Source organism: Coregonus lavaretus (assembly GCF_964263955.1).
Source record: "Coregonus lavaretus genome assembly, chromosome: 13".
NCBI lineage: Eukaryota > Metazoa > Chordata > Actinopteri > Salmoniformes > Salmonidae > Coregonus > Coregonus lavaretus.
In genome coordinates, this window is record NC_140000.1 from 17572594 (window position 1) to 17597477 (window position 24884).

General features: G+C 44.1%; 3 protein-coding genes across 3 annotated transcripts; 2 read left to right on the plus strand and 1 right to left on the minus strand.

The window, feature by feature from the left end:
- Nucleotides 1-11740: 11740 nt before the first annotated feature.
- Nucleotides 11741-16211, plus strand: LOC311140641 (nuclear receptor coactivator 7-like). The gene is made up of 7 exons (XM_084175786.1): nt 11741-11885; nt 12422-12560; nt 13926-14072; nt 14437-14589; nt 14717-14812; nt 15043-15116; nt 15277-16211. Exons 1-7 carry the CDS (start codon nt 11860-11862, stop codon nt 15410-15412), a joined length of 771 nt encoding a protein of 256 aa, XP_084031912.1. The 5' UTR covers nt 11741-11859; the 3' UTR covers nt 15413-16211.
- A 2061-nt stretch (nt 16212-18272) lies between these two features.
- LOC311139840 (adenosine 5'-monophosphoramidase HINT3-like) lies at nt 18273-22093 on the plus strand. Its single transcript, XM_084174816.1, has 5 exons — nt 18273-18580; nt 18874-18991; nt 19081-19150; nt 19720-19846; nt 20659-22093. The coding sequence occupies exons 1-5, from the start codon at nt 18443-18445 to the stop codon at nt 20704-20706; spliced, it is 501 nt and encodes a 166-aa protein (XP_084030942.1). The 5' UTR covers nt 18273-18442; the 3' UTR covers nt 20707-22093.
- An 856-nt stretch (nt 22094-22949) lies between these two features.
- On the minus strand, nt 22950-23465 carry LOC311139944 (actin-binding Rho-activating protein-like; the record flags this gene model as incomplete). Its single annotated transcript, XM_084174941.1, has 1 exon — nt 22950-23465. The coding sequence occupies one exon, from the start codon at nt 23463-23465 to the stop codon at nt 22950-22952; it is 516 nt and encodes a 171-aa protein (XP_084031067.1).
- Between the last annotated feature and the right edge of the window lie 1419 nt (nt 23466-24884).

Sequence of the window (24884 nt, forward strand, 5' to 3'; positions counted from 1 at the left end):
ACTACGCCGTCATGGATTAAAATCCTGCAGCGCACGCAAGGTCCCCCTGCTCAAGCCAGCGCATGTCCAGGCCCGTCTGAAGTTTGCCAATGACCATCTGGATGATCCAGAGGAGGAATGGGAGAAGGTCATGTGGTCTGATGAGACAAAAATAGAGCTTTTTGGTCTAAACTCCACTCGCCATGTTTGGTGGAAGAAGAAGGATGAGTACAACCCCAAGAACACCATCCCAACCGTGAAGCATGGAGGTGGAAACATCATTCTTTGGGGATGCTTTTCTGCAAAGGGGACAGGACGACTGCACCGTGTTGAGGGGAGGATGGATGGGGCCATGTATCGCGAGATCTTGGCCAACAACCTCCTTCCCTCAGTAAGAGCATTGAAGATGGGTCATGGCTGGGTCTTCCAGCATGACAACGACCCAAAACACACAGCCAGGGCAACTAAGGAGTGGCTCCGTAAGAAGCATCTCAAGGTCCTGGAGTGGCCCAGCCAGTCTCCAGACCTGAACCCAATAGACAATCTTTGGAGGGAGCTGAAAGTCCATATTGCCCAGCGACAGCCCCAAAACCTGAAGGATCTGGAGAAGGACTGTATGGAGGAGTGGGCCAAAATCCCTGCTGTAGTGTGTGCAAACCTGGTCAAGACCTACAGGAAACATATGATCTCTGTAATTGCAAACAAAGGTTTCTGTACCAAATATTTAAGTTCTACTTTTCTGATGTATCAAATAGTTATGTCATGCAATAAAATGCTAATTAATTACTTAAAAATCATACAATGTGATTTTCTGGACTTTTGTTTTAGATTCCGTCTCTCACAGTTGAAGTGTACCTATGATAGAAAATTACAGACCTCTACATGCTTTGTAAGTAGGAAAACCTGCAAAATCGGCAGTGTATCAAATACTTGTTCTCCCCACTGTATATTTCATCCCCCATAAATTCTCAGACCTCTTTAGAATATTTATTTCCCATGGTAGAAAAATACGAAATCCCCCGTTTAGTAATAAATAATTTTCTCTGGGACTTATTATTTTGGTGCGACTTTCGAGCGAATGTTTATGATCTACTTTTTGTAATGAACCATTTAAATTATCCAACCCGTAACCCAGAGTTTTTTAAGACCGTAGTTTCATGAAACGGATGGGACAACCATTGTTTTCTCACGCGACCTATTTTAGTCCCTTCCTTGAAACAATTATCACGTATTTCGATGGATCATTAGGTCTCACACGTATACAACCTTGTACGATTTTTTGCTAACACTATCCGTAACCTAGAGGTCGTAACTGCTCCAGTTTCATGAAATAGACAGAGTTAGAGCAAATCCCCAGTTGTTTATGACTCTTGACTTGTTTAATGTATCTATCTCACACGCTGATAATTATCTCCCTTCCTGTTTATATTGTAAAGACTGTATCTCGTACAATCTCAATATTAACTAGTTTATTTTGTTAATAGCCATTTACCTAGAGTAATTTTCGGACCCTTCTTCCTTCCTTTATACCCTTATGAGATTTTGGTAACTATTCTCTGCCCTTCACAAGAATTACTATTCTTATACAAGTTCAAATAATTACACCAAAATCCATGAATAAAAATTACTGACCTTCTCCTTGCAGTTCGGATTTAAATGGTTTTTCAAATCTCGGTTAACGTCTTTATCGTTCATAAGATTCATCACCGGCCTGTTTATGACCTTAACGTCGAAGGCCAGGTCTATTCTATACGGATGCTATCATCCGCCCGTGCACGGTTTTCGGTGTCCTCAGAACGATAAAGACGTATTTTGAGCTCCGCTCGAAGGACCATTTGTCACGAGAATTTCTATCTCTAATTAATCAAACTTAATGCTTTGAATAATTCCCAGAGGGTGTAAGGCTCTGGTTTAATCATGAGTTAAACGAAGGTCCTGCTACCAACAAGAATGATCTGTATGTTTTAATCATGGGGAGCTCTCCTGCCAAAAAATACATACACAGCCTTTATACCCCCTGACACACAAAGGCACTTTGCTCCGCCCACCTTTAAACAGCTTCTCAGTCCCCTTCACCCTGGAATGCTTTCTCAGCTGTTTCTAACTCCTCCCCCTCTGTTAGTGGGTTGACACTACATTATAACTCTAACACCGTTCACACATTTATACTGTATTTGGGGTGAAATCCTTCAGTCATTATTCTTAAAATACAAATTAATCTATCAAGCCCTCCATTTGGCAAATCTGACCATAATTCTTTCCTCCTGATTCCTGCTTACAAGCAAAAACTAAAGCAGGAAGCACCAGTGACTCGGTCAATAAAGAAGTGGTCAGATGACGCAGATGCTAAGCTACAGGACTGTTTTGCTAGCACAGACTGGAATATGTTCCGGGATTCCTCCGATGGCATTGAGGAGTACACCACATCAGTCACTGGCATCATCAATAAGTGCATTGATGACGTCGTCCCCACAGTGACCGTATGTACATACCCCAACCAGAAGCCATGGATTATAGACAACATCCGCACTGAGCTAAAGGGTAGAGCTACCGCTTTCAAGTAGAGGAACTCTAACCCAGATGCTTATAAGAAATCCGGCTATGCCCTCAGACGAACCATCAAACAGGCAAAGCGTCAATACAGGACTAAGATTGAACCGTACTACACCGGCTCCAACGCTCGTCGGATGTGGCAGGGCCTGCAAACTATTACAGACTACAAAGGGAAGCACAGATGCGAGCTGCCCAGTAGCACGAGCCTACCAGACAAGCTAAAATACTTCTATGCTCGCTTCGAGCCAAGCAACACTGAAGCATGCATGAGAGCATCAGCTGTTCCAGACTACTGTGTGATCATGTTCTCTGTAGCCGATGTGAGTAAGACCTTTAAAGAGGTCAACATTCACAAGGCAGCAGGGCCAGACGGATTACCAGGATGTGTACTCCGAGCATGCGCTGACCAACTGGCAAGTGTCTACACTTACATTTTCAACCTGTCCGTGACTGAGTCTGTAATAACAACATGTTTCAAGTAGACCACCATAGTCCCTGTGCCCAAGAACACTAAGGAAACCTGCCTAAATGACTGCAGACCCGTAGCACTCACGTCTGTAGCCATGAAGTGCTTTGAAAGGCTGGCCATGACTCACATCAACACCATTATCCCAGAAACCCTAGACCCACTCCAATTTGCATACCGCCCCAACAGATCCACAGATGATGCAATCTCTATTGTACTCCACACTGCCCTTTCCCACCTGGACAAAAGGAACACCTACGTGAGAATGCTATTCATTGACTACAGCTCAGCGTTCAACACAATTGTGCCCTCAAAGCTCATCATTAAGCTAAGGATCCTGGGACTAAACACCTCCCTCTGCAACTGGATCCTGGACTTCCTGACGGGCCGCCCCCAGGTGGTAAGGGTAGGTAACAAAACATCTGCCACGCTGATCCTCAACAAGGGTGCCCCTCAGGGGTGCGTGCTCAGTCCCCTCCTGTACTCCCTGTTCACCCATGACTGCATGGCCAGGCACGAATCCAACACTATCATTAAGGCTGCCGACGACACAACAGTGGTAGGCCTGATCACCGACAACGATAAGACAGCCTATAGGGAGGAGGTCAGAGATCTGGCCGTGTGGTGCCAGGATAACAACCTCTCCCTCAACGTGATCAAGACAAAGGAGATGATTGTGGACTACAGGAAAAGGAGAACCGAGCACGCCCCCATTCTCATCGACAGGGCTGTAGTGGAGCAGGTTGATACCTTAAAGTTCCTTGGTGTCCACATCACCAACAAACTATTATGGTCCAAACACACCAAGACAGTAATAAAGAGGGCACAACAAAGCCTACTCCCTCTCAGGAGACTGAAAAGATTTGGCATGGGTCCTCAGATCCTCAAAAACTTCTACAGCTGCACCATCGAAAGCATCCTGACTGGTTGCATCACTGCCTGGTATGGCAACTGCTCGGCCTCCGCCCGCAAGGCACTACAGAGGGTAGTGCGTACGGCCCAGTACATCACTGTGGCCAAGCTTCCTGCCATCCAGGACCTCTATACCAGGTGGTGTCAGAGGAAGGCCCTAAAAATTGTCATGGACTCCAGCCACCCTAGTCATAGACTGTTCTCTCTGCTACCGCACGGCATGAAGTACCAGAGCGCCCAAGTCAAGGTCCTAAAGGCTTCTTAACAGATTCTAACCCCAAGCCATAAGACTCCTGAACAGCTAATTAAATGGCTACCTAAACTATTTGCATTGTCGGACCGCAGAGTGAAGGAAAAGCAGCCAACAACTGCTCATTTTACAGTGGGGAAAAAAAGTATTTAGTCAGCCACCAATTGTGCAAGTTCTCCCACTTAAAAAGATGAGAGAGGCCTGTCATTTTCATCATAGGTACACGTCAACTATGACAGACAAAATCCAGAAAATCACATTGTAGGATTGTTAATGAATTTATTTGCAAATTATGGTGGAAAATAAGTATTTGGTCAATAACAAAAGTTTCTCAATACTTTGTTATATACCCTTTGTTGGCAATGACACAGGTCAAACGTTTTCTGTAAGTCTTCACAAGGTTTTCACACACTGTTGCTGGTATTTTGGCCCATTCCTCCATGCAGATCTCCTCTAGAGCAGTGATGTTTTGGGGCTGTCGCTGGGCAATACAGACTTTCAACTCCCTCCAAAGATTTTCTATGGGGTTGAGATCTGGAGACTGGCTAGGCCACTCCAGGACCTTGAAATGCTTCTTACGAAGCCACTCCTTCGTTGCCCGGGCGGTGTGTTTGGGATCATTGTCATGCTGAAAGACCCAGCCACGTTTCATCTTCAATGCCCTTGCTGATGGAAGGAGGTTTTCACTCAAAATCTCACGATACATGGCCCCATTCATTCTTTCCTTTACACGGATCAGTCGTCCTGGTCTCTTTGCAGAAAAACAGCCCCAAAGCATGATGTTTCCACCCCCATGCTTCACAGTAGGTATGGTGTTCTTTGGATGCAACTCAGCATTCTTTGTCCTCCAAACACGACGAGTTGAGTTTTTACCAAAAAGTTATATTTTGGTTTCATCTGACCATATGACATTCTCCCAATCCTCTTCTGGATCATCCAAATGCACTATAGCAAACTTCAGACGGGCCTGGACATGTACTGGCTTAAGCAGGGGGACACGTCTGGCACTGCAGGATTTGAGTCCCTGGCGGCGTAGTGTGTTACTGATGGTAGGCTTTGTTAATTTGGTCCCAGCTCTCTGCAGGTCATTCACTAGGTCACCCCGTGTGGTTCTGGGATTTTTGCTCACCGTTCTTGTGATCATTTTGACCCCACGGGGTGAGATCTTGCGTGGAGCCCCAGATCGAGGGAGATTATCAGTGGTCTTGTATGTCTTCCATTTCCTAATAATTGCTCCCACAGTTGATTTCTTCAAACCAAGCTGCTTACCTATTGTAGATTCAGTCTTCCCAGCCTGGTGCAGGTCTACAATTTTGTTTCTGGTGTCCTTTGACAGCTCTTTGGTCTTGGCCATAGTGGAGTTTGGAGTGTGACTGTTTGAGGTTGTGGACAGGTGTATTTTATACTGATAATAAGTTCAAACAGGTGCCATTAATACAGGTAACGAGTGGAGGACAGAGGAGCCTCTTAAAGAAGAAGTTACAGGTCTATGAGAGCCAGAAATCTTGCTTGTTTGTAGGTGACCAAATACTTATTTCCCACCATAATTTGCAAATAAATTCATTAAAAATCCTACAATGTGATTTTCTGGATTTTTTTGTCTCAATTTGTCTGTCATAGTTGACGTGTACCTATGATGAAAATTACAGGCCTCTCTCATCTTTTTAAGTGGGAGAACTTGCACAATTGGTGGCTGACTAAATAGTTTTTTTCCCCACTGTATACACAGTGATCGAGTGGGGATTGGAACCAGGTGTGTGTAATGATGACGAGACAAGTCCGGGGTTGATGAGTGACAGGCGTTTGCCAGAAGCAGGTTCGGCAGCAGCTAGAAGGCCTGAGCTGGACAGGAGGGGGAGCCAAAGTGAAGGCTGGTGTGACAGTAATACCTCCTCGGCACCTCCTCGGCACGCTGGAACCAATCGTCCACCGCAGGAGCCTCAATCTGACTACAGTGCCAGGGTGCCAGGGCTGGCTGATAGCCTAGAACACACAGAAAGGGTGTGAGGTTAGTGGATGAGTGACGGAGGGAGTTTTGTGCATATTCTGCCCAAGGCAGAAATACAGCCCAATCCCCTGGCTGGTCCTGACAGTAACTACCAAGGTATCTACCCAGTTCCTGATTTACGCTTTCCACCTGCCCATTTGATTGTGGATGGTAGCCGGAGGTGAGGCTGACCGTGACACCCAGTCGTTCCATGAAGGCCTTCCAGACACGGTAGGTGAACTGAGGACCACGGTCAGACACAATGTCCTCCGGGATCCCGTAGTGCCGGAAGACGTGAGAGAAGAGAGCCTCCGCGGTCTGGGTGGCCAGACCAGGCAGAGGAATCAAATGACAGGCTTTCGAAAACCGGTCTACAACGACCAGGACGGTGGTGTGCCCCTCCGAGGGGGGAAGGTATGTGACAAAGTCCACTGAGTGATGGGACCAGGGTCGTTGTGGAACCGGCAGCGGGTGGAGTTTGCCATAGGGGAGGTGTCTCTGTGTCTTGCTCTGTGCGCAGGTGAAGCAGGAAGAGACGTAAACCCGGATGTCCCAGGCCAAGGTGGGCACCAGTACTTGGCGGAGAGACAGTCGATAGTACGGGCTATACCCGGGTGCCCCGACACAGGTGCTGTATGTGCCCAGGAGAGGAGATGGTCCCGCACATCAGAGGGCACGTAGATACGCCCCTCGGGACAGTGGGCAGGTGAGGGCTCCTGGGGTTCGGACGGATGTTCGCGTCCACATTCCACATGACAGGAGCCACAATGCGGGACAGGGGAATAATGGGTGTCACTTCCTCCCTCCGATCCTCTGTGTCATGTACCCGGGACAATGCATCGGCCTTAATGTTCTTAGATCCCGGATGGTAGGAGAGGGTAAAGTCAAACCTGGTGAAGAATAGGGCCCACCTGGCCTGATGCGGGTTCAGCCTCTTTGCTGCTCAAATGTACTCTAGGTTCCGGTGGTCCGTCCAGATAAGGAATGGGTGTTGAGCACCCTCCAGCCAGTGCCGCCATGCCTTCAGCGCCTTCTTGACGGCCAACAACTCACGATCCCCCACGTCGTAATTCCGCTCCGCGGGAGACAGCGGATGGAGTTTAGGCGGCAATCCGGGTACGGTGGGAGAGAACAGCCCCTATTCCAACCTCGGAGGCATCCACCTCCACAATGAAGGGCAGAGACGGGTCAGGGTGAGCCAGAACCGGTGCATTTGTAACCGTTCCTTGAGCGCACGAAAGGCTTCTTTGACCTCCCCAGTCCAGCCCAGCTGTCGAGAACCTCCCTTCAGGAGGGAGGTGAGACGGGCCACCACTGTGCTGACACCGAGAGACACCTCCCCTGACACTCCTGCGACCAACCCAACAACCTCCTCTCTGTCCACGATATGCTGGGGTTATGCAACTGTAACCAGGGGAGACCTAAAACTACGGGGTGTGCAGGTGGTTCATGGTGGTTGTGATCAACTGTGAGGGAAATGGGAATCGTGGTCTGGCTCCAGGGGTGGTCCGACTCCCCGCAGTAGGAGCAGAGATCCTGTTGACGGTGGTGTTGACGTTCCTCTGGGGAAGGTGCGTCGTGCCCACCTCCATGGGCTCAGTCTCGCTGGTGGTTCCTGGGAGAGACCCGAACCCCTGGGATGGGCGACGACGGGCACGCAGGAGATTATCCAGGTGGATGGCCATGGCGATGAGCTGGTCCAGCGTGAGGTCCTCATCGCGACAGGCCAGCTCAGTCTGGACGTCTGCCTATAGCCCGCTGTGGAAAACTGTAAACAGGGCCTGGTCGTTCCAGCCAGTGGACGCAGTCACCGTCCGGAAATCCAGAGAGTACTCAGACGCTGTCCTGGACCCCTGGCGCAGACGGAGGAGACGCTCACCTCCCTCTCGGCCCACTGTTGGGTGGTCGAAAACGGCACGGAAGAGTTGGGTGAAGCGCTCATAGGACTGTACTTCTGGACCGTCCCTCTCCCAGACGGCGTGCGCCCACTCCAGAGCCTGTCAGCATTGAAATCACCAAGGCCACCTTGTCCCTCTTGGAGGCCGTCCCAGCATGACGTGCAAGGTGGAGGTCACACTGAGTGAGCTGGGGTGCCGTCAAACCGCTCCGGGAGGGGCAGGAGGACGTTGCTGATTGGACCGGGTGATGTAGATGGTGGTGGGGTGGCTGGAACACCCGTGAGGAGCTGGGAAGGTGGAGTTGTAGCCTACAGTTGGCGTATGGTCCGGATCACCTCGTCCATGGCAGTCCCGAGGTGCTACAGGTACGGAGAGTTCGTGATGTCCTGCTGCCTCCTGTTTTCTGTCACAATTGTAGAGAGGAGTAGGCAGGAGGCAGTCGCAGGTTTAGAACTACTGAATGTATTAAAGCACCATAGCTTAAGCTGGACAAAACCCACAGTGCAAAATATAAAGTACACAGGAAATAGTAGGAGAGATTCCTCTCAGGAAAACAAGCAACATTTACAATGACTGACAACGACAAACGACAGAGGGAGTATATATACAGTGATAAAGTGGGGATTGGAAGCAGGTGTGTGTAATGATGACGAGACAAGTCCGGGGTTGATGAGTGAAGGGCGTTTGCCAGCAGCAGGTTCGGCAGCAGCTAGAAGGCCGGTGACGCCAAACGCCTGAGCTGGACAGGAGGGGGAGCCAAAGCGAAGGCTGGTGTGACACAACTCAACAAGTTCTTCTCTTGTGCCTTATAGCAGGACAGGTGAGGGTGACTCCTCTCTATAACGGGCCCAGAGTTGTCTTGGTAATGAAAAATGTTCCACTGCTGCAGCAAACCGAGAAAGAGACACATGAAACTACAGCATGTACAAGCTAAGCTATATTTAGTACTATATTTGTACTCCCGAGTGGGGCAGTGGTCTAAGGCACTGCATCGCAGTGCTAGCTGTGCCACTAGAGATCCTGGTTTGTGTCCAGGCTCTGTCGCAGCTGGCTGCGACTGGGAGACCCATGGGCGCCGCACAATTGGTCCAGCGTCGTCCAAGGTAGGGGAGGGTTTGGCCGGCAGGGATGTGGGTTCGTTTCCCACGGGGGGCCAGTATAAAAATAAAAAAATAAAATAAAATAAAATGTGGTATGTATGCTTTCACTAACTGTGAGTCGCTCTGGATAAGAGTGTCTGCTAAATGACTAAAATGATTTAGGCCTACTGAAGAAGAAGTACAAACTTTATTACTTGTTACCAAATGTTCAACTTTTTGGATACGCTCTAAATGGGAACCTCTGGCTGGTGAAGGAGCCTAGGGGTTAGAGTGTTGGGACAGTAACCGGAAGGTTGCTTGTTCGAATCTCAGAGCTGGCAAGATGGAAAAATCTGCCGTTCTGTCCTTGAGCAAGGCAGTTAACCCCAGCAACATCTGTTCCCCGGGCACCGATTACTTCAATTAAGGCAGTTCCCCGCATCTCTCTGATTCAGAGGTGTTGGGTGAAACGCAGAAGACAAATTTCGGTTGAATGCATTCAGTTGTGCAACTAACTAGATATCCCCTTTCCCTAATGGGTGGCTTGTGACAGACTGAAATAGCTGAACTGAGATAGATAAGGGAAATATCAGTTTTCATGTTCTCACACAGCTGATTGTAGTCACTGTCTATATTTGACAGTTGAATGGCAGCGTGCTTTTAGGTGGATAGTACTTCTGCATTTAATTCAATCCTCATAAAATTGGTATTTGCATGCATATATAGGATGAATAGACAACTCCCTATCAGAGGATACAGTAGTACAGTTTTGTTTTACAGTAAGGCAGTTCCTCTTTGTCAACATCTGTCAGTGAACAGGTGGACATCAGGTGTCCATCTTTAAAGAGGGCTGACACCTGCAGCTTTGCCCTTTACCAATGAATGCTGTTTACTCTTTCAAAACCTTTTGAACGGTCAATATTCTCCTCACAGTTTTGTTTTCACATGGTAGCCTAGTAACCATATTAGTTCTCTGACACCTCTGTAGAGTCTGTGACCTGTGTGTGAACCCTACTGTAGCTCTCCCATCCCAAATCAACAGTTATTCGTCACGTACACAATTTACAGCAGGTAAGACTGACTGACACAAGTTAGGAGTGATAGACAAATGTTTTCTACTGCCTATTATCACTCAGACACACACCACTATTGACATGAAAACACACAATAAGAGTTGGAATGATAACCTCTGTGTGAAACAGTAAGTTTTTGTTAATCAATGGGTTTCATTGATTGAGGTTGCGCTATACAACGTTTCAGTGGTTCTTACATGTAATGTCCCTAAGTCCAGTCAAAGTCTCGGTGATAATGGTCTGATAAAGTGTCAAGCTCGGTTTGTATTCTGGATGATAATTCCTCATCCTTCTACTCTATTGTTTTTGATAGAGGGCCTACCACAGGGTCTACAGCAGTCTACCACAGCAAACCAAACTAAAGACATACCATGACCTTCTTCCCCATCTCCCATTTAAATATACACATTTTCGCTTAAATACTTATTGCCTGATTTGCATTTTGTACACGATCCCAAAGCGGCCATTCAATTAGTTGCATTTAGTAGTTAAATGCAAAAAGGATGCATTTAGCATGTCCAGGTCCATGTGGGATTTTCCCATGGCTCGTCTTGAACATGCTGAGGCAGAGAGCGGATTTGCATGAATTGGAGGAGAGTTGAAGCAAGTACTAGAGGCTTCACTGCCAAGTGAAAGTTGTCAAACGGGTACAGTACAAACAGTAACTATTAAGCAATTATCCTGGAAAGGGCACACACTATACCAGATTGATAGTTCAGTCTGCATTTTCTTTTTAATATACAGTAGGTACCAGTAGATTACAGTAGATATTTAACTCACTGCTGTCTATTGGGCATGATTCATGTTTTTCACTCATGGAAGAATTGTCAATATTTCACAAAATAAAATACATTTCACATAGTCATGTAAATGTGCAACACCATCGACCATCGACCCTCCATGTGTGTCTGTATAATCAGCCCCCACGCAGTCTCATATGGATTTCTTCCATCCTATGGTTGGCAACTGTTGTGTAACCTCTTGGCCTCCACTGTGACCCCTGGCTTACTTTTAGACAGAGTTTCCAATTTGCCCCTTATCCCTTCCTCTTGACACTAACTCTTGGAGATCTGAAGACTCTGTACAGGGTCTGGATAGGTATAAGCAATGTAGTGGTGGCGCTTCCACCATATTGCTTCCACCTTACAGATCTGCACACCTTGAAGGGTTAGGGCCAAAGTGAAGTGGTAGGGAGTCAATTGGGACTGGCTGTGTTTCACACAATAGAGTGCTGATTGCAATAAAACAAAAGTATCAGGAAAAGAGACAGATAGAGATAGACAGTGTCCGTCAGCCAGACCTTTATCTGTTTGGAAATTAGCGTCTCTGCGAAAGGGAATTGACACGGTCATTTACTGACCCAGATCCAGCCCAGAGAGGCATAGCAAGTCAAGTTAATGTGTCACAGAGGCTATCTGACGCCATTGTGAAATCCTCCATGCCAGGCGGCCTTGAAGGACCTTAAGGGAGGGTTTTATGGTGAAAGGGGCTTACCTAAGGGAACGCTGGAGTATAAGAGGCCTGATGGCTGAGACGGCGTGGACATGCTGTTAAAGTACTGAGCCTCCAGACCATCCGCTCTCATCTTTACCACGTCATCCCGACTTCTTCACCTCCTTTTCCACCTCCAGCACCTCCTTTCTACCCCAGCTACTATTCACCATGGGAGTCGCTTACAGCATTGAAGAGTAAGTCACAATACTTACTATGGATACCAAACCTGGACGCTTGATTTGGAGAAATAAGGGTTTTGTAGACAAATCTTGTCCTTTCTTTGCCAGGTTAAAAATGTAGTTTAACAAGGGCAATAGGAGGGATTTTGATATTGCAGCTTTTGGGGATTTTCTTGATCGTGGGAATAGCTAGGTCTGTGTCATCTTCAGCTCCAGCCTCTTCTGCATGAGGCTTCAGGTCTTGTTATTGTTCATGCGGACAAAATGCGTGTGGGTGGTGAGCCACAAGTAGAGGCTACGTATGATCTGATAGTGGCATTCCAATGGGCTGTAATCATATAGTTGGACCCTTAATTAGCTTTTTCCTGTAAAAGTTATTTCTGGGAAGAAGCTAAAATACTTGTTTTTCCATGCAGAAATTGGTTCACTTTAGGCTTGTTTAAAGATTTCTGGCTTGTGGTTGTTAGATTAGATTGTGTTTTAATCATATTGAAGAGGAGTGTGGGGTTTTTTGGTGAATATAATATAATTGTATGTGATTGCCTCCTCAGGGTTGACCACCTCTACACCAAGGACAACAACATTAGACACCGCAAGAATCCCAGCTACCTGGTAGTGGAGAACGACAAGCTAGCTGTGATTGACAAGTTATTCCACGACCCTGCTGCCCCTGCCGCCAAAAACTGGGAGGTGAGTTCTGACTCAAGGATCTAAAGATGTGGCATTCCATTCAACCACCTCTATCTCTAATGCAATGAGAGCAGTTTCACGTTATAAAGAATGGATTAGACAAATTATACACATATTAAATAATAGATTTAAGCAAGTTTGAAACTATTTTTATTTGACATTTATTTATCCAGGTTAGGTTTGTTGTGATGAAATATCTATGAACTATTGTTGCTGCAAGGCACAGATTTGTTAGCCATTTTGTTAGCCATTTTGGTACCAGTCTTCTTCTCCTAACATTCTACTCCTTGCCACTTATTCTCATATGCTAAACATGTTTGGCATATGGCACGGAGTACAATGAGTGGAAGGTTAGCAAACACAGACTAGTACCCAGGCTACAGAATTGTTGGCTCACTGCCATGAGTAAAACCATGACCTATTTTGACAGTTAGCTCAAACCTGGTGAATACCCCATATATGGGCATACTTCCCGTAATTCAGTTCGCTGCAACTGCCATCCTGCTTTTTCGAGAAAGGAATCTGGAACACAAAACTAAGGTTTCCACAAGCAGGGCTGCTATCAGCCAATGAGATTTAGGGGTATGGAAGTTGAATGAAGTAAGAGAGAGCATTTGATGGGTGGATACAGGTAATCAGTTCACACTCTTGCCTGTGCCTGTGGTACATACAGTATCATATACTGAGGCTACTGTGTTACATTATTAGTATACATGAGTTGTGTTAGACTAAGAGGAATATTAGTAAACATGAGATCACTGCAGGAGAACATAAAGGTGCTTTACTTTGCAAACAAATGTATGGAGCCATATGTACAGGTGGGTTGCTAACTATACTCAGATTTTTGTAAATTGTCATGTTTAGCGTGAGATAATGTACTAGTATGTATGCTGTTTTTGTTCGTATTTTTAGAAACACACCTTTAGTATGACCTAAATCTGTGAAGAGTAGTTTTAGGGTTGTCTGCAAAAATGTTAATTTCTTGGTGATAGAAGGGTTGAAGAAATTATTGTATTTAGTCTTTTATCACCCACCCTCCCTCACTAGTACTGATTGTGGGTGTAATTTCATGTTTTATGTGTGTTTGTGTTTGAGTCAGTTAAGCACTCAGCCTTATGTTTTACAATATCAGTGTGGTTAAGAAACTCACAGCAGAGAGAAAAATAGTGTGTTTTAACAGAGATGTGGTTTCATGTCCAAATCATCCCAAAGTGTCTGAAATTGATTGTGTACCTTAATAAAGTTACTTTAAGATAATTTGAACATGAAAGCGAAAAATTATAATATCGGGGACATAACCAGTATGTCATTTTGTAATTTGGGTGAACTTTCCCCTTAACAGAGTTTGTGGTTATTTCCTTGCAGATCATCACAGTGAAGGATTCAGTGAAGCGTCGACGGAGTGTGTGCAGCTCAGTGGAGAGTAACCGCTCTGAGGACGAGGAACCTGAGGACTTCCTTCCTGTTCTCAGAAACCACAGCCAGCTCCTCAACGACCACCACATCGAGAGTGTGAGTTACTGTTAAACTACACTACAACAAAACACTGTGGCTAAAACAGTCAATTCTGGCACATTTACAGAAATGTTGATGAAGGTGCTTTGTACCTGTCAAATAAACCTAATGAAGTGTAGTACATGTAAAGTAAAAGTAAAGCAATCATCTCACAGCACTATATATGCTACACTGCCAGCTCATGGGAGGAACTTAGTGCTTTGGTTTGTTTGATATGTACAAAGCTAAATATGGGACTTTTTTTTTGTTCCGGGCAATTAAAGTGCACATACTCATCTCAGCACTACACAGCTTTGACATGTGAGTTTAAATGGGACCTTTCCTCATCCTCCATATCATCCTCTGTTTCTGAAACCCACAGCTAGCCAATCACATGCCAGCAAGGACACAGGGGTATCCATGGAATCTGGTCTACAGCACAGCCATTCATGGCACCAGCCTGAAGACTCTGTACAGGCAAATGGCCCAAATCGATAGTCCTGTGCTTCTGGTCATCAAAGACATGGAAAAAAAGGTAGACCTCTCAACAACACACTGTTCTACATGACTGACATCTAACATACTATTACATCCATGTACTGCTATTACATTGTTATTACATCCCAGTAAAATGCTAATAGGTTTGTTTTCCTCTCTCTCAGGTGTTTGGTGCCTTCTCCTCCCATCCCTTCAGAGTGAGTGACTGTTGCTATGGAACAGGAGAGACTTTTGTCTACAGCTTCGACCCTGAATTCAAGGTAACACTGCATACTGTTGTGTGCACGGCTTTGTCCAAAACGGCATCCTATTCACTATATAGTCCACTTCTACGTTTGACCAGAGCTTACCTTTGTACTATAGGCAATAGGGTGTCATTTCAGAGACAGCCTCTGTCTTTGTAGTTAATAGGCTGTGATCCACGTCACAGTATCTTTCGCCTGATGGTTGTGATGGGTGGCTTTAATCTGACACCTCTCTCTTCACACAGGCATACAGGTGGAGTGGTGAGAACTCGTACTTCATCAGGGGCCATATGGACTCTCTACAGATTGGTGGAGGAGGGTAAGTGTTCAGAATTTCCTTTATCAGAAATACCTAACCCATTATCATCTAAAAGTAAATCTAGTTAGCTTCCACAAACTCATTGATGTCTACAGATCAGATAGGCTAAACCGCATCCTTTGGCTCTGGTCTGATATATGTTTCTCTTGTTGACCTCTAGGGGGCGTTTTGGCCTGTGGCTGGATGCTGATCTGTACCACGGTGCCAGCTACGCCTGTCACACCTTCAACAACCAGCCCCTGTCCACCCAGCAAGACTTCAGAGTGCAGGACCTGGAGGTCTGGACTGTCCAGTGAACAGAGCGAGACACTGAGAGACTCAGAAGCGGAAAAGAGAGAGAGAGAAAAGCCAGAGCCATGTCTATCTATCTATGGTTTACAACATGGCTTTACTTGTGTTCAGTGAGGTTTAGCCTGTGTTCAAGCGGTTAGAGTACAGTAAGCCTAGTACAATAAGCTTGGTTTATCCAGTGATTGTATATGAATGGACAAAGCCATCAATCATGTGACACCAGTCATTGTAGCCTCCTGTAGCTCAGTTGGTAGAGCATGGCGATTGCAATGCCAGGGTTGTGGGTTCGATTCCCACGGGGGGCCAGTATGAAAAATGTATGCACTCACTAACTGTAAGTCGCTCTGGATAAGAGCGTCTGCTAAATGACTCAAATGTAAAATGTAATTCCTATGTGAAAACTCAATAGTGCATTTGAAGCCAAGGAAGTCTGTTATGATGGCGTCTCATGTGGGAGAATTACGTAGGCATAACATGCTTAGTTTGAGCTACTCCAGGAAGTGACGTTGCAGGCTAGCTCAGTACTGCCCCCTCTCATTGAGTATTTCACTTTAAAGGCAGAATGGGGTAATGTCCTGTAGCTCAGTTGGTAGAGCATAGTGCTTGTAACGCCAGGGTTGTGGGTTCAATTCCCACGGGGGGCCAGTATGAAAAATGTATGCACTCACTAACTGTAAGTCGCTCTGGATAAGAGCGTCTGCTAAATGACTAAAATGTAAATGTAATAACTTCTTCTGTGTGCGATTTTAAAATAATCGATTCAAGCACATACATATGGTGTAATATAAGCAATTATTAGTACCATTTTTTGTTTTTTTTGTGATTTTATTTACACGAAGATTGACCATGAAGATTGCCATCTTCCCATTCAATATAATTTGGGCTCCCGAGTGGCGCAGCGGTCTAAGGCACTGCATCTCAGTGCTAGAGGCGTCACTACAGACCCTGGTTTGATTCCAGGCTGTATCACAATATGGCTGTGATTGTGAGTCCCATAGGGTGGCACACAATTGGCCCAGCGACGTCCGGGGTAGGCCGTCATTGTAAATAAGAATTTGTTCTTAACTGATATATAAAAAATAATGGGGATCCTGTGTGCTGCAATCAAGGCAGTACTGCGGTTGGTACAGTCTATCTCCCCTGGGTTTGACCTATGTATAACCTGGTCTAGTGACTTTTAGGCTGGTTTTACCAGTGCGTAACCTATTATACCAGCATTAACTCAGGTTTTATCTGTGTTTTGCCTGGTTAACTGAGGACTGTATGGTGAGAGATAGACAGGCTGTTTTACAGGGTCCTACTGTTTGCTGCTCAATACCTGCTACTGAACAAGCTCTGTCCAATACCAGCATTACAACTGGTTCTAGACATCTACGCTTTAAACCCTCCATCAATCCTTTGTTATGGACAGCATTTACAAACCAAAGCCCATTTTAGAGTAAGATCCTATTCTCATTACAATTCCATCATAAGCTTTAAACTTTATAGAGGCTAAGATGAACACACTACTGAACGACCCAACTAATTTAGACTACTATTTTGTATTTATTTATTTGTCTGTGTTACAAGGGTATAACATCAGATGCCCACGAGGGATTCCTCACACACACAACATTCAGGTCCACACACAACTACTCAGGCAGAGTACTGTCTCTTAGAGCTGCTAAAAGCACCTGTGGAAATAAAACCTTTAGAAATACCTGCAAGTCCATTCACCTGTGGCCTCTAATGGTTTGTACTAAAGGTATGGGTTTAAATCCCATGTTAAATGTTCTCTTGCATTTCTAAAAGAGAATATGAAATTTGAATATAAGATAGACCAATTGTTTAATTTGGCGTCTTTTTCACATTCCCTTGATGTTTTTTTATATTTGCTATAAAAGTATATATAGATATATTGAAAGAAATGTTATCCAGGGAAGTATTGTGTTTTGTCTGCTTTGTTCTGTTCTGTTCTGTGTTGAGTCTGCAATGATGTATGTTTTTCTGTATGTGTGCTGTACAGTGCTGGCACTGTTAATGGTTCCTTATTAAAATCCTGTATTTCCAGGTGACAAAAAAGTTATTTAAACCTGTGTGATTATGTGACTGATTGCTATAAACTCAATAAGCATCATTGCCTGAAATAGTAATACTAATATTAATCTCATTAAAAACAATATAAAAGCAAGATTTACGATAACAAAAGGACATATTAAATGTTTTAGATTAACCCAGTAGTTTGAAATATCATGCTAGATTACCCAGTCCTTTCTGAATGTTGAAATGAAGCTAGCAATAGGTAGCCTAAGGCCACCTCAGTAATCACACATAAGTAATTGTACAAGTATTGGCTTTGAAAGAAATTATAAAATGTCACGGCATTTATTTACATCTTGTTGTACTGTCAAAGAAAGGATGTTTGTTTAATGAATCTGTATTACTGTAAATAGTAAAGAGGAGTTAGATAAACTAAGCTAAAGGCTATGACCAGTTCAAAGTTGCAGCCATGAGTCAGAATGAAAAAGAAAGAAGTTAATCTGTATAGTTCTTTCCTAGGTCTGGCCGCTGCTGCAGCACATTGATAGGGATCATTCAAATTTCACGAAAATGGCTTACAAAATCCCATCTTTAAATAATTTGGGCAAACACAACAATGCAATATAACCGTTGCATTGACTTATAAATGTTGAAGAAGTGGCAGAAAATAGAAAAGCCGATCTGCTAATGACTAAAATGTAAACATCTTATCTAGACTGATTCAGTGAGGGAATGGTTTCATTGCCGCCATCAGCTGGTCATTAGTGCGTACTGCCAAGTTCGGTAATTGTTTGCTTTTCCCTTCGACTCGACGACGATAACCACTTGATCCACTTGTATTCCTTCGTTGATGACAGGTCCCAGTCTCACCGACAATATGGTTTCCACTAGTTCCCACAGCCACAAAGTCAAAATTGGCTAGGCATAAGGTTAGGTTTAAAATCGCATTTTATGAAAAGAAATTGTAGAAATAGGCGGGGTTTATCACTTTGTAGCTGTTGTAACGACCAATAAACATGGCAACCAACGAGGGGTCAGAACCTTCAAATGTTTATATTTCTAAAACAAACGTAGATCGAGGCGAAGGATACGACAAGAAATGCATATTCTGCAAGGTTGTCAACAATGAGATGGGCACGGAGCTTCTTCATGTTGTAAGTATGAGTGAATTATTGACACTAAACAAACTAGCTAGCTAGGCTACGTTGTCAGAAAACAGCGACGATGATGACCACTGACAGATAATGACATCTCATTTGAGCTAATCCATTATCCCCTTTGTTCCATGATCATATTTCCATAGCTATGTGGAAACAATATACATTATTGATCCCAAAAATGCCGTTTTTAGGCAGGTTAGCTTCCAAACTGAAAACAATGCTGATTGTGACGGACGTCCTAGTTAAACCAGCTAGTGACCACCCCATGTCTTTGTGTTGCTTGACAGGACGAGGAGGTCTCGTGCTTCAGGGACATCAAGCCTGGAGCTCCTCATCACTACCTGGTTGTGCCCACGAGACATGTTGGAAACTGTAAATCACTCAGTAAAGAGCATGTGTCATTAGGTATGCAACTTTAAAGTCCAGTTTTAAGTGGCGTGTGTGTGTGTGTGTGTGTGTGTGTGGACTGATTATTCTGCTGTGTCTGTAATCAGTAAAAAAGATGGTGGAGACAGGGATGGAGATCCTTAAGAAGAACAATGTCTTAGACCTCAGCGATATCAGGTATGATGACCAACATTCACTCCAGCCAATGTCACATGATTCAAATGAAGGAGCGTTTCTCAATCTTCAGATATTATTAGGGCTGTGACAATACCAGTATCAAGATATGTTTTCCATGGCAAAAAACTAATTCCAAAGCAGACCAAACTCGTTGGTCCTTTAAAAACCTGCTGTATTTAAAATATTGTGTGATATAGCTTGAAGAATGAACAAATATGACTAGATGACAACATAATGATGTCTGTTTACAACATTAGGGCTGTTTTCCTAAATAAGTGAAATACACTTTGTGTTTTTGTTTCTTTGCCACGATACTAACGAGTGTCGCAATACTGGTATCGTCCCGGCCCTTTTAACAAGTGGCTCCAATTGTATAGGCCAAATTTATTTCAACTGAGACCGTATTTGCTATGCATGCATAGTTGATAGGTTTGGCTCAATGAAATTACATACAACGGCAAATCGCATTCAGCATTCTGTAGATTTTAGCATTTTGAACATGCTGCTGTTGTCACAGCAGATCATGCAGAGACAAAAAACTAAACATTATTGTCTGCTTCTGTCTACAGGTTTGGCTTCCACTGGCCCCCATTCTGTTCTGTCTCTCACCTGCACCTCCATGTGTTGGCACCCGCCAGTCAGATGGGCTTCATGTCCCGCCTCTTCTACAGACCCAACTCCTATTGGTTTGTCACGGTAAGCCCCTTTCAAATGGCCATTGTAGTACATTAGCTAACTGACAGAATTTGTGTGATAAATGTTTCACTATTTACCCCACATTGTGTCTGTTCTGTGGTAATATTATCCACCTATTAAGTTCTGTGTTATTACAGTACCAAAGTTGGGAAAGAAAAGTCATTTTCCTGGCCTTGCTTCCTTGACAGCACCTGAACACCAACACATCAACTCCACTCATTTAGACTTGTCGGAGTAACTTTTTAGCATGGTGTTTGGGAAAGAGGGCTCTATTTTTAAACATGGAGGTAGACACTCTAGTCTGGCAGCTGATGAACAGCTCCATTGTTCCTCTCTTCTAACAGCTATTTTCTCTGTCACTCTGGCTGTTGTGTTGTCATCTGTTAAGAGTCAGTCAGCCAACACTGATCTCTCTGCATTATCACTGCAAGCTTTCATGGACAATTAACTCCCTGTGGAGACTACTGGGCTGGGGAAATCTGTTGGGATGAGACGACGGAAGGTGACTAAAGCCCCAAATACACCGGACAAGGAAACCTGTTTTTACCTGGGTCTGCCTTCGGTGTATATGGGTCTTCCCAAGTTAAAGGATGGCCATCTTTACAGTATGTCAGGGACACTCACCCATATCAGTCTATTCCCAACAGGTTGGTTAGCAGGCTCTCACCTCATGCAAGAGCCTTTGTTTTTCTACCTTTAGATACACTACATGAGCGTGACAATGGACTGGCAATTCAGACATCATAAAGCCATGAAGAAGCCATGAATTGTCGTTTATTTATTCCTGTACTATGTGTGTTTGTCTCCTGCAGGCAGACCAGTTGATTCAGCAGCTGAACTCTAAGGGAGAGACCAACTGAGTGGTGGGTTGCAGTCTAGGCTGGTCCAGTGAGAGACTGGGTTACCTTACTGGTAGTGAAGTGAGCAGGTCAGGACTGGTCTGGTCTCCCTCTGTGGTTCTCTGTGTGAGTGTACTGAACTCCCTAGCAGGTTACGGTGAGACTAGTGATGATGGTACAAATCAACTCAACTGAGGTTTTTAATTATAGTATCAAGCTGAACAGCCTAATCAGAAATGAAGCCAAGTATATTTTCCTTCCTTGTTATTTTATAGACTTATTAAAATGGGCAATAGCTACACATTTTTTTTTTGGGCACAGAAAATAAAATGGTAATGACTGGAATGATTTTGGGGTCATTTTTCCCTTGGTAAAGAAAGATATCAAAAGTGATACAAATATACATGTTTGTGTATAGGCTACATTATTAATGTAAAGAACGATTAGTAACGTAAAGGCATTCCTAAGTGATCATAACCAGGAGACCTGAGAGTGGTAAGTGAATGGGATGGATTGGGACTGGGAAACATACTGTAAGTCTCATTGCAGGATACCTTTGATAAAGATGACTAATGCATGTGCATTGTGCCACTGGCTTGCATCCCAAAGGGCACCCTTTTCCCATAGGGCTCAAAAGTAGTGCAATATATAGGGAATAAGGTGCCATTCGCAATGTAGTCACTGTCAACAGGATCCCGTATTATGAGGTATAATAACTGAAAGCAGACACACGTAATGAGAAGTATGAGCTTTTTTAGGCCCCAGTCAAGTGGTCAGAAAAGCAACTGTTTTGCATGAATGGTAATAAATAATCATATATACGGTCAGTCTATACAAAGAGTCCAATGTAAGTATACCCTGGAGTGTGGAGGTTTAATATATGCACTGAATACCTACATTACTAATTCATCAAGATACATAATAGTAGGAGCTCAGTCATCCATAAACAATTGTTTCTTGAGTCACACATTCTTTTAACACAATACACTACATTAACTGTGTTATTTGATTATGAATGTTGAAGAGTGATTCTTAATTTTTTGTTATGCACTGCAGCCCGATGGAACACTCAATGAAGTAATGTATGTTGAGTGTATGCTGCGGCATGAAATGGAGAGCTTCATGTGTTTGTATTTATTGGTTGACGTGTCGCTGTAAAATAATCTCAACATGTATGTATATAATGGTTGTACATGGTTAGGTTAAATCAATTATTCATTGCTGCCTCCACTAGGGTATCACATTTCCTTCCTGCTCTGTCATTAATGGGAAACATAATTCAGTAACACTTAATGTAAAGTATGCTGTTATAAGTCTTTATGACTTGATATAACCATTTATGACCCTTTATAATGCCTTATAAAAAGTATATGTTATGCAGGCTTTAAATAAAGTGTTACCCATCATACTAATGGAATTGATCATGACTCAACAGTCATTTTTGGTGATCTGTTGGAAGACTTTATTGAAAGATATCAGTGCTTTGCTTTGTAAACATGTGTGTGGAATACAGTATATTAGTTGGTGACAAAAAAATAATAAATAAAATGAGTAAAGTGTTACAGTACATTTAATCATATTGTGATATGAGTGCAAGTAGCTGCAAAAGCATTCTTCAAACAGCTCTTGTTAGATTGTACAGTGTAAATTACACAAATGCCAGTGGACCAAAAAGTGATGTGCTATTTCTCCAGAATGTATATACAATTGTGATACATTTTGTTACATTCTCAACTGTGTATGTGGTTTCATAGCCTACTTCCAGCATTTCTAACAACCCTACTGTGTCAGTGTGTTGTATTTGTGCCCTAAAAAGTACACCTTTCCTCTGTGTCTAATTCCAAAGGTTGCTAAGGAACATTGTAAACGCTATGTAGATTACAGTGTAGCGGTGTGGTGTAACTGGGAATGCAACGCAAAGTCCATTCAGGCCAATAGGATCAGGTTAATCCTACAGCACCATATTGTGTGTCACTGCTGCCACATGTTGGTTCTCTTGGGCCCTGTCCAGAAACAACTACCCCTACTAGGTGCAGGTGTAAATATAAAATAATTGGATAGGTGTTGTAGCTGCACCTTGCTATCTAATGTAATTTTCACCATATTGCTTAGACCTATCCAATCCTTTCAGAACTACACGAGTGCCTAGTGACTAGAGGGCTAGGGGATGTTTCTGGACAGGGCCTTGGTTACTGTCTGGTCAGTCTGCTGCCTCATCCTGGTCACAGAAGCAGCATAATGACAACCCTGTCATCTCATCCTGGTCACTGTAGCAGTGTGATGAGGACCTTGTCATCCTGCCCCTGCCACAGCATCTCCCCTTCAAAGCTGATCAGGCCTTGTTTTCTGGCCCTCAGCAGGATCCCCACCACCTTGTTGGAGATGTTCACATAGTGCTCAAACAGCTTCCCAAACTCCACCGTCACCACAGGTCTCTCCCCGCCACCTTCGTCCCCACCGCCACGGCTCTCCCCGATGTCCCTGATCGCCTGGCAGAGCTCCTCCACCTCTCGGCTGATGTGGACGTGGGCGTCCCGGCCCCTCTGCTCTGTCAAGGAGCCCTCCAGGGGCCTCCCGTAGCCGTCCTGGTCCCGCTGGAGACCCTGCTGCTGGAAAGTCACACTCATCATAGCCCCCCGGTCGTTACTGAAGGGGTTGTGTTTCTGGTACTCCTGATGCTTGTTGGACCATCTCTGCCAGTTCTCCTTTAACCCTTTCACTGACGCCACACACACTGTCCTGTCATCGTTAAACTCGACGGGTGCATCGTTGTTCTCCATGGTGGTGTCTCAGGTTTCTTGTACGTATTAAGTGATCCGTCCACTTTTAGGCATAGTTCATTTTCTGTGGCTGTAATAAAAGTTTCAATGAACAACTGTTGAGAGCACAATTACATGTCTGTGTAATAGTAGCCTAGGCCTATTTCTAATTTATAAAGACACAAATGAATGCTCAGAAATAGCCTATTTAAACCCTTAATTACACCCTGAATAAAGTTATGATAAACTATATTAGTTATAATAAAGTTATAATAACACGTCATCATCCTACTAATGCACTGATGAAGGTGAGAGTTCTTCCAGATCAGAGGTGTTATGCCCATTGGGGGCACAGGGGCACGTGCACCCTCAGATTTGTCCTGTAAAAATTATAAAGATATACAGTACCAGTCAAAAGTTTGGACACACCTACTCATTCAAGAGTTTTTATTTGTACTATTTTTTACATTGTAGAATAATAGTGAAGACATCAAAACTATGAAATAACACATATGGAATCATGTGCTAACGAAAAAAATCTAAATATATTTTATATTTGAGATTCTTCAAAGTAGCCACCCTTTGCCTTGATGACAGCTTTGCACACTCTTGGCATTCTCTCAACCAGCTTCATGAGTTAGTCACCTGGAATGCATTTCAATTAACAGGTGTGCCTTGTTAAAAGTTAATTTGTGGAATTTATTTATTTCTTAATGTGTTTGAGCCAATCAGTTGTGTTGTGACAAGGTAGGATTGGTATACAGAAGATAGCCCTATTTGGTAAAAGACCAAGTCCATATTATGGCAAGAACAGCTCAAATAAACAAAGAGAAATGCCAGTCCATCATTACTTTAAGACATGAAGGTCAGTCAATACAGAACATTTCAAGAACTTTGAAACTGTATTCAAGTGCAGTCGCAAAAACCATGAAGCGCTATGATGAAACTGGCTCTCATGAGGACCGCCACAGGAAAGGAAGACCCAGAGTTGCCTCTGCTGCAGAGGATAAGTTCATTAGAGTTAACTGCACCTCAGATTGCAGCCCAAATAAATGCTTCACAGAGTTCAAGTAACAGACACATCTCAACCAACTGTTCAAAGGAGACTGCGTGAATCAGGCCTTCATGGTCGATTGCTGCAAAGAAACCACTACTAAAGGACAACAATAATAAGAAGAGACTTGCTTGGGCCAAGAAACACGAGCAATGGACATTAGACCAGTGGAAATCTGTCCTTTGGTCTGATGAGTCCAAATTTGAGATTTTTGGTTCCAACCGCCGTGTCTTTGTGAGACGCAGAGTAGGTGAACGGATGATCTCCGCTTGTGTGGTTCCCACCTTGAAGCATGGAGGAGGAGGTGTGGTGGTGTGGGGGTGCTTTGCTGGTGACACTGTCAGTGATTTATTTAGAATTCAAGGCACACTTAACCAGCATGGCTA

Coding starts and splice junctions, on each gene's coding strand:
- LOC311140641 (XM_084175786.1), top strand. CDS start 11,860: ATGGGAGTCGCTTACAGCATTGAAGA. Junction 14,073..14,436: donor ACGACCACCACATCGAGAGT/GTGAGTTACTGT, acceptor TGAAACCCACAG/CTAGCCAATCACATGCCAGC. Junction 14,813..15,042: donor GCTTCGACCCTGAATTCAAG/GTAACACTGCAT, acceptor CTCTTCACACAG/GCATACAGGTGGAGTGGTGA.
- LOC311139840 (XM_084174816.1), top strand. CDS start 18,443: ATGGCAACCAACGAGGGGTCAGAACCTTCAAATGTTTATATTTCTAAA. Junction 18,581..18,873: donor GCACGGAGCTTCTTCATGTT/GTAAGTATGAGT, acceptor GTTGCTTGACAG/GACGAGGAGGTCTCGTGCTT. Junction 19,151..19,719: donor TTAGACCTCAGCGATATCAG/GTATGATGACCA, acceptor TTCTGTCTACAG/GTTTGGCTTCCACTGGCCCC.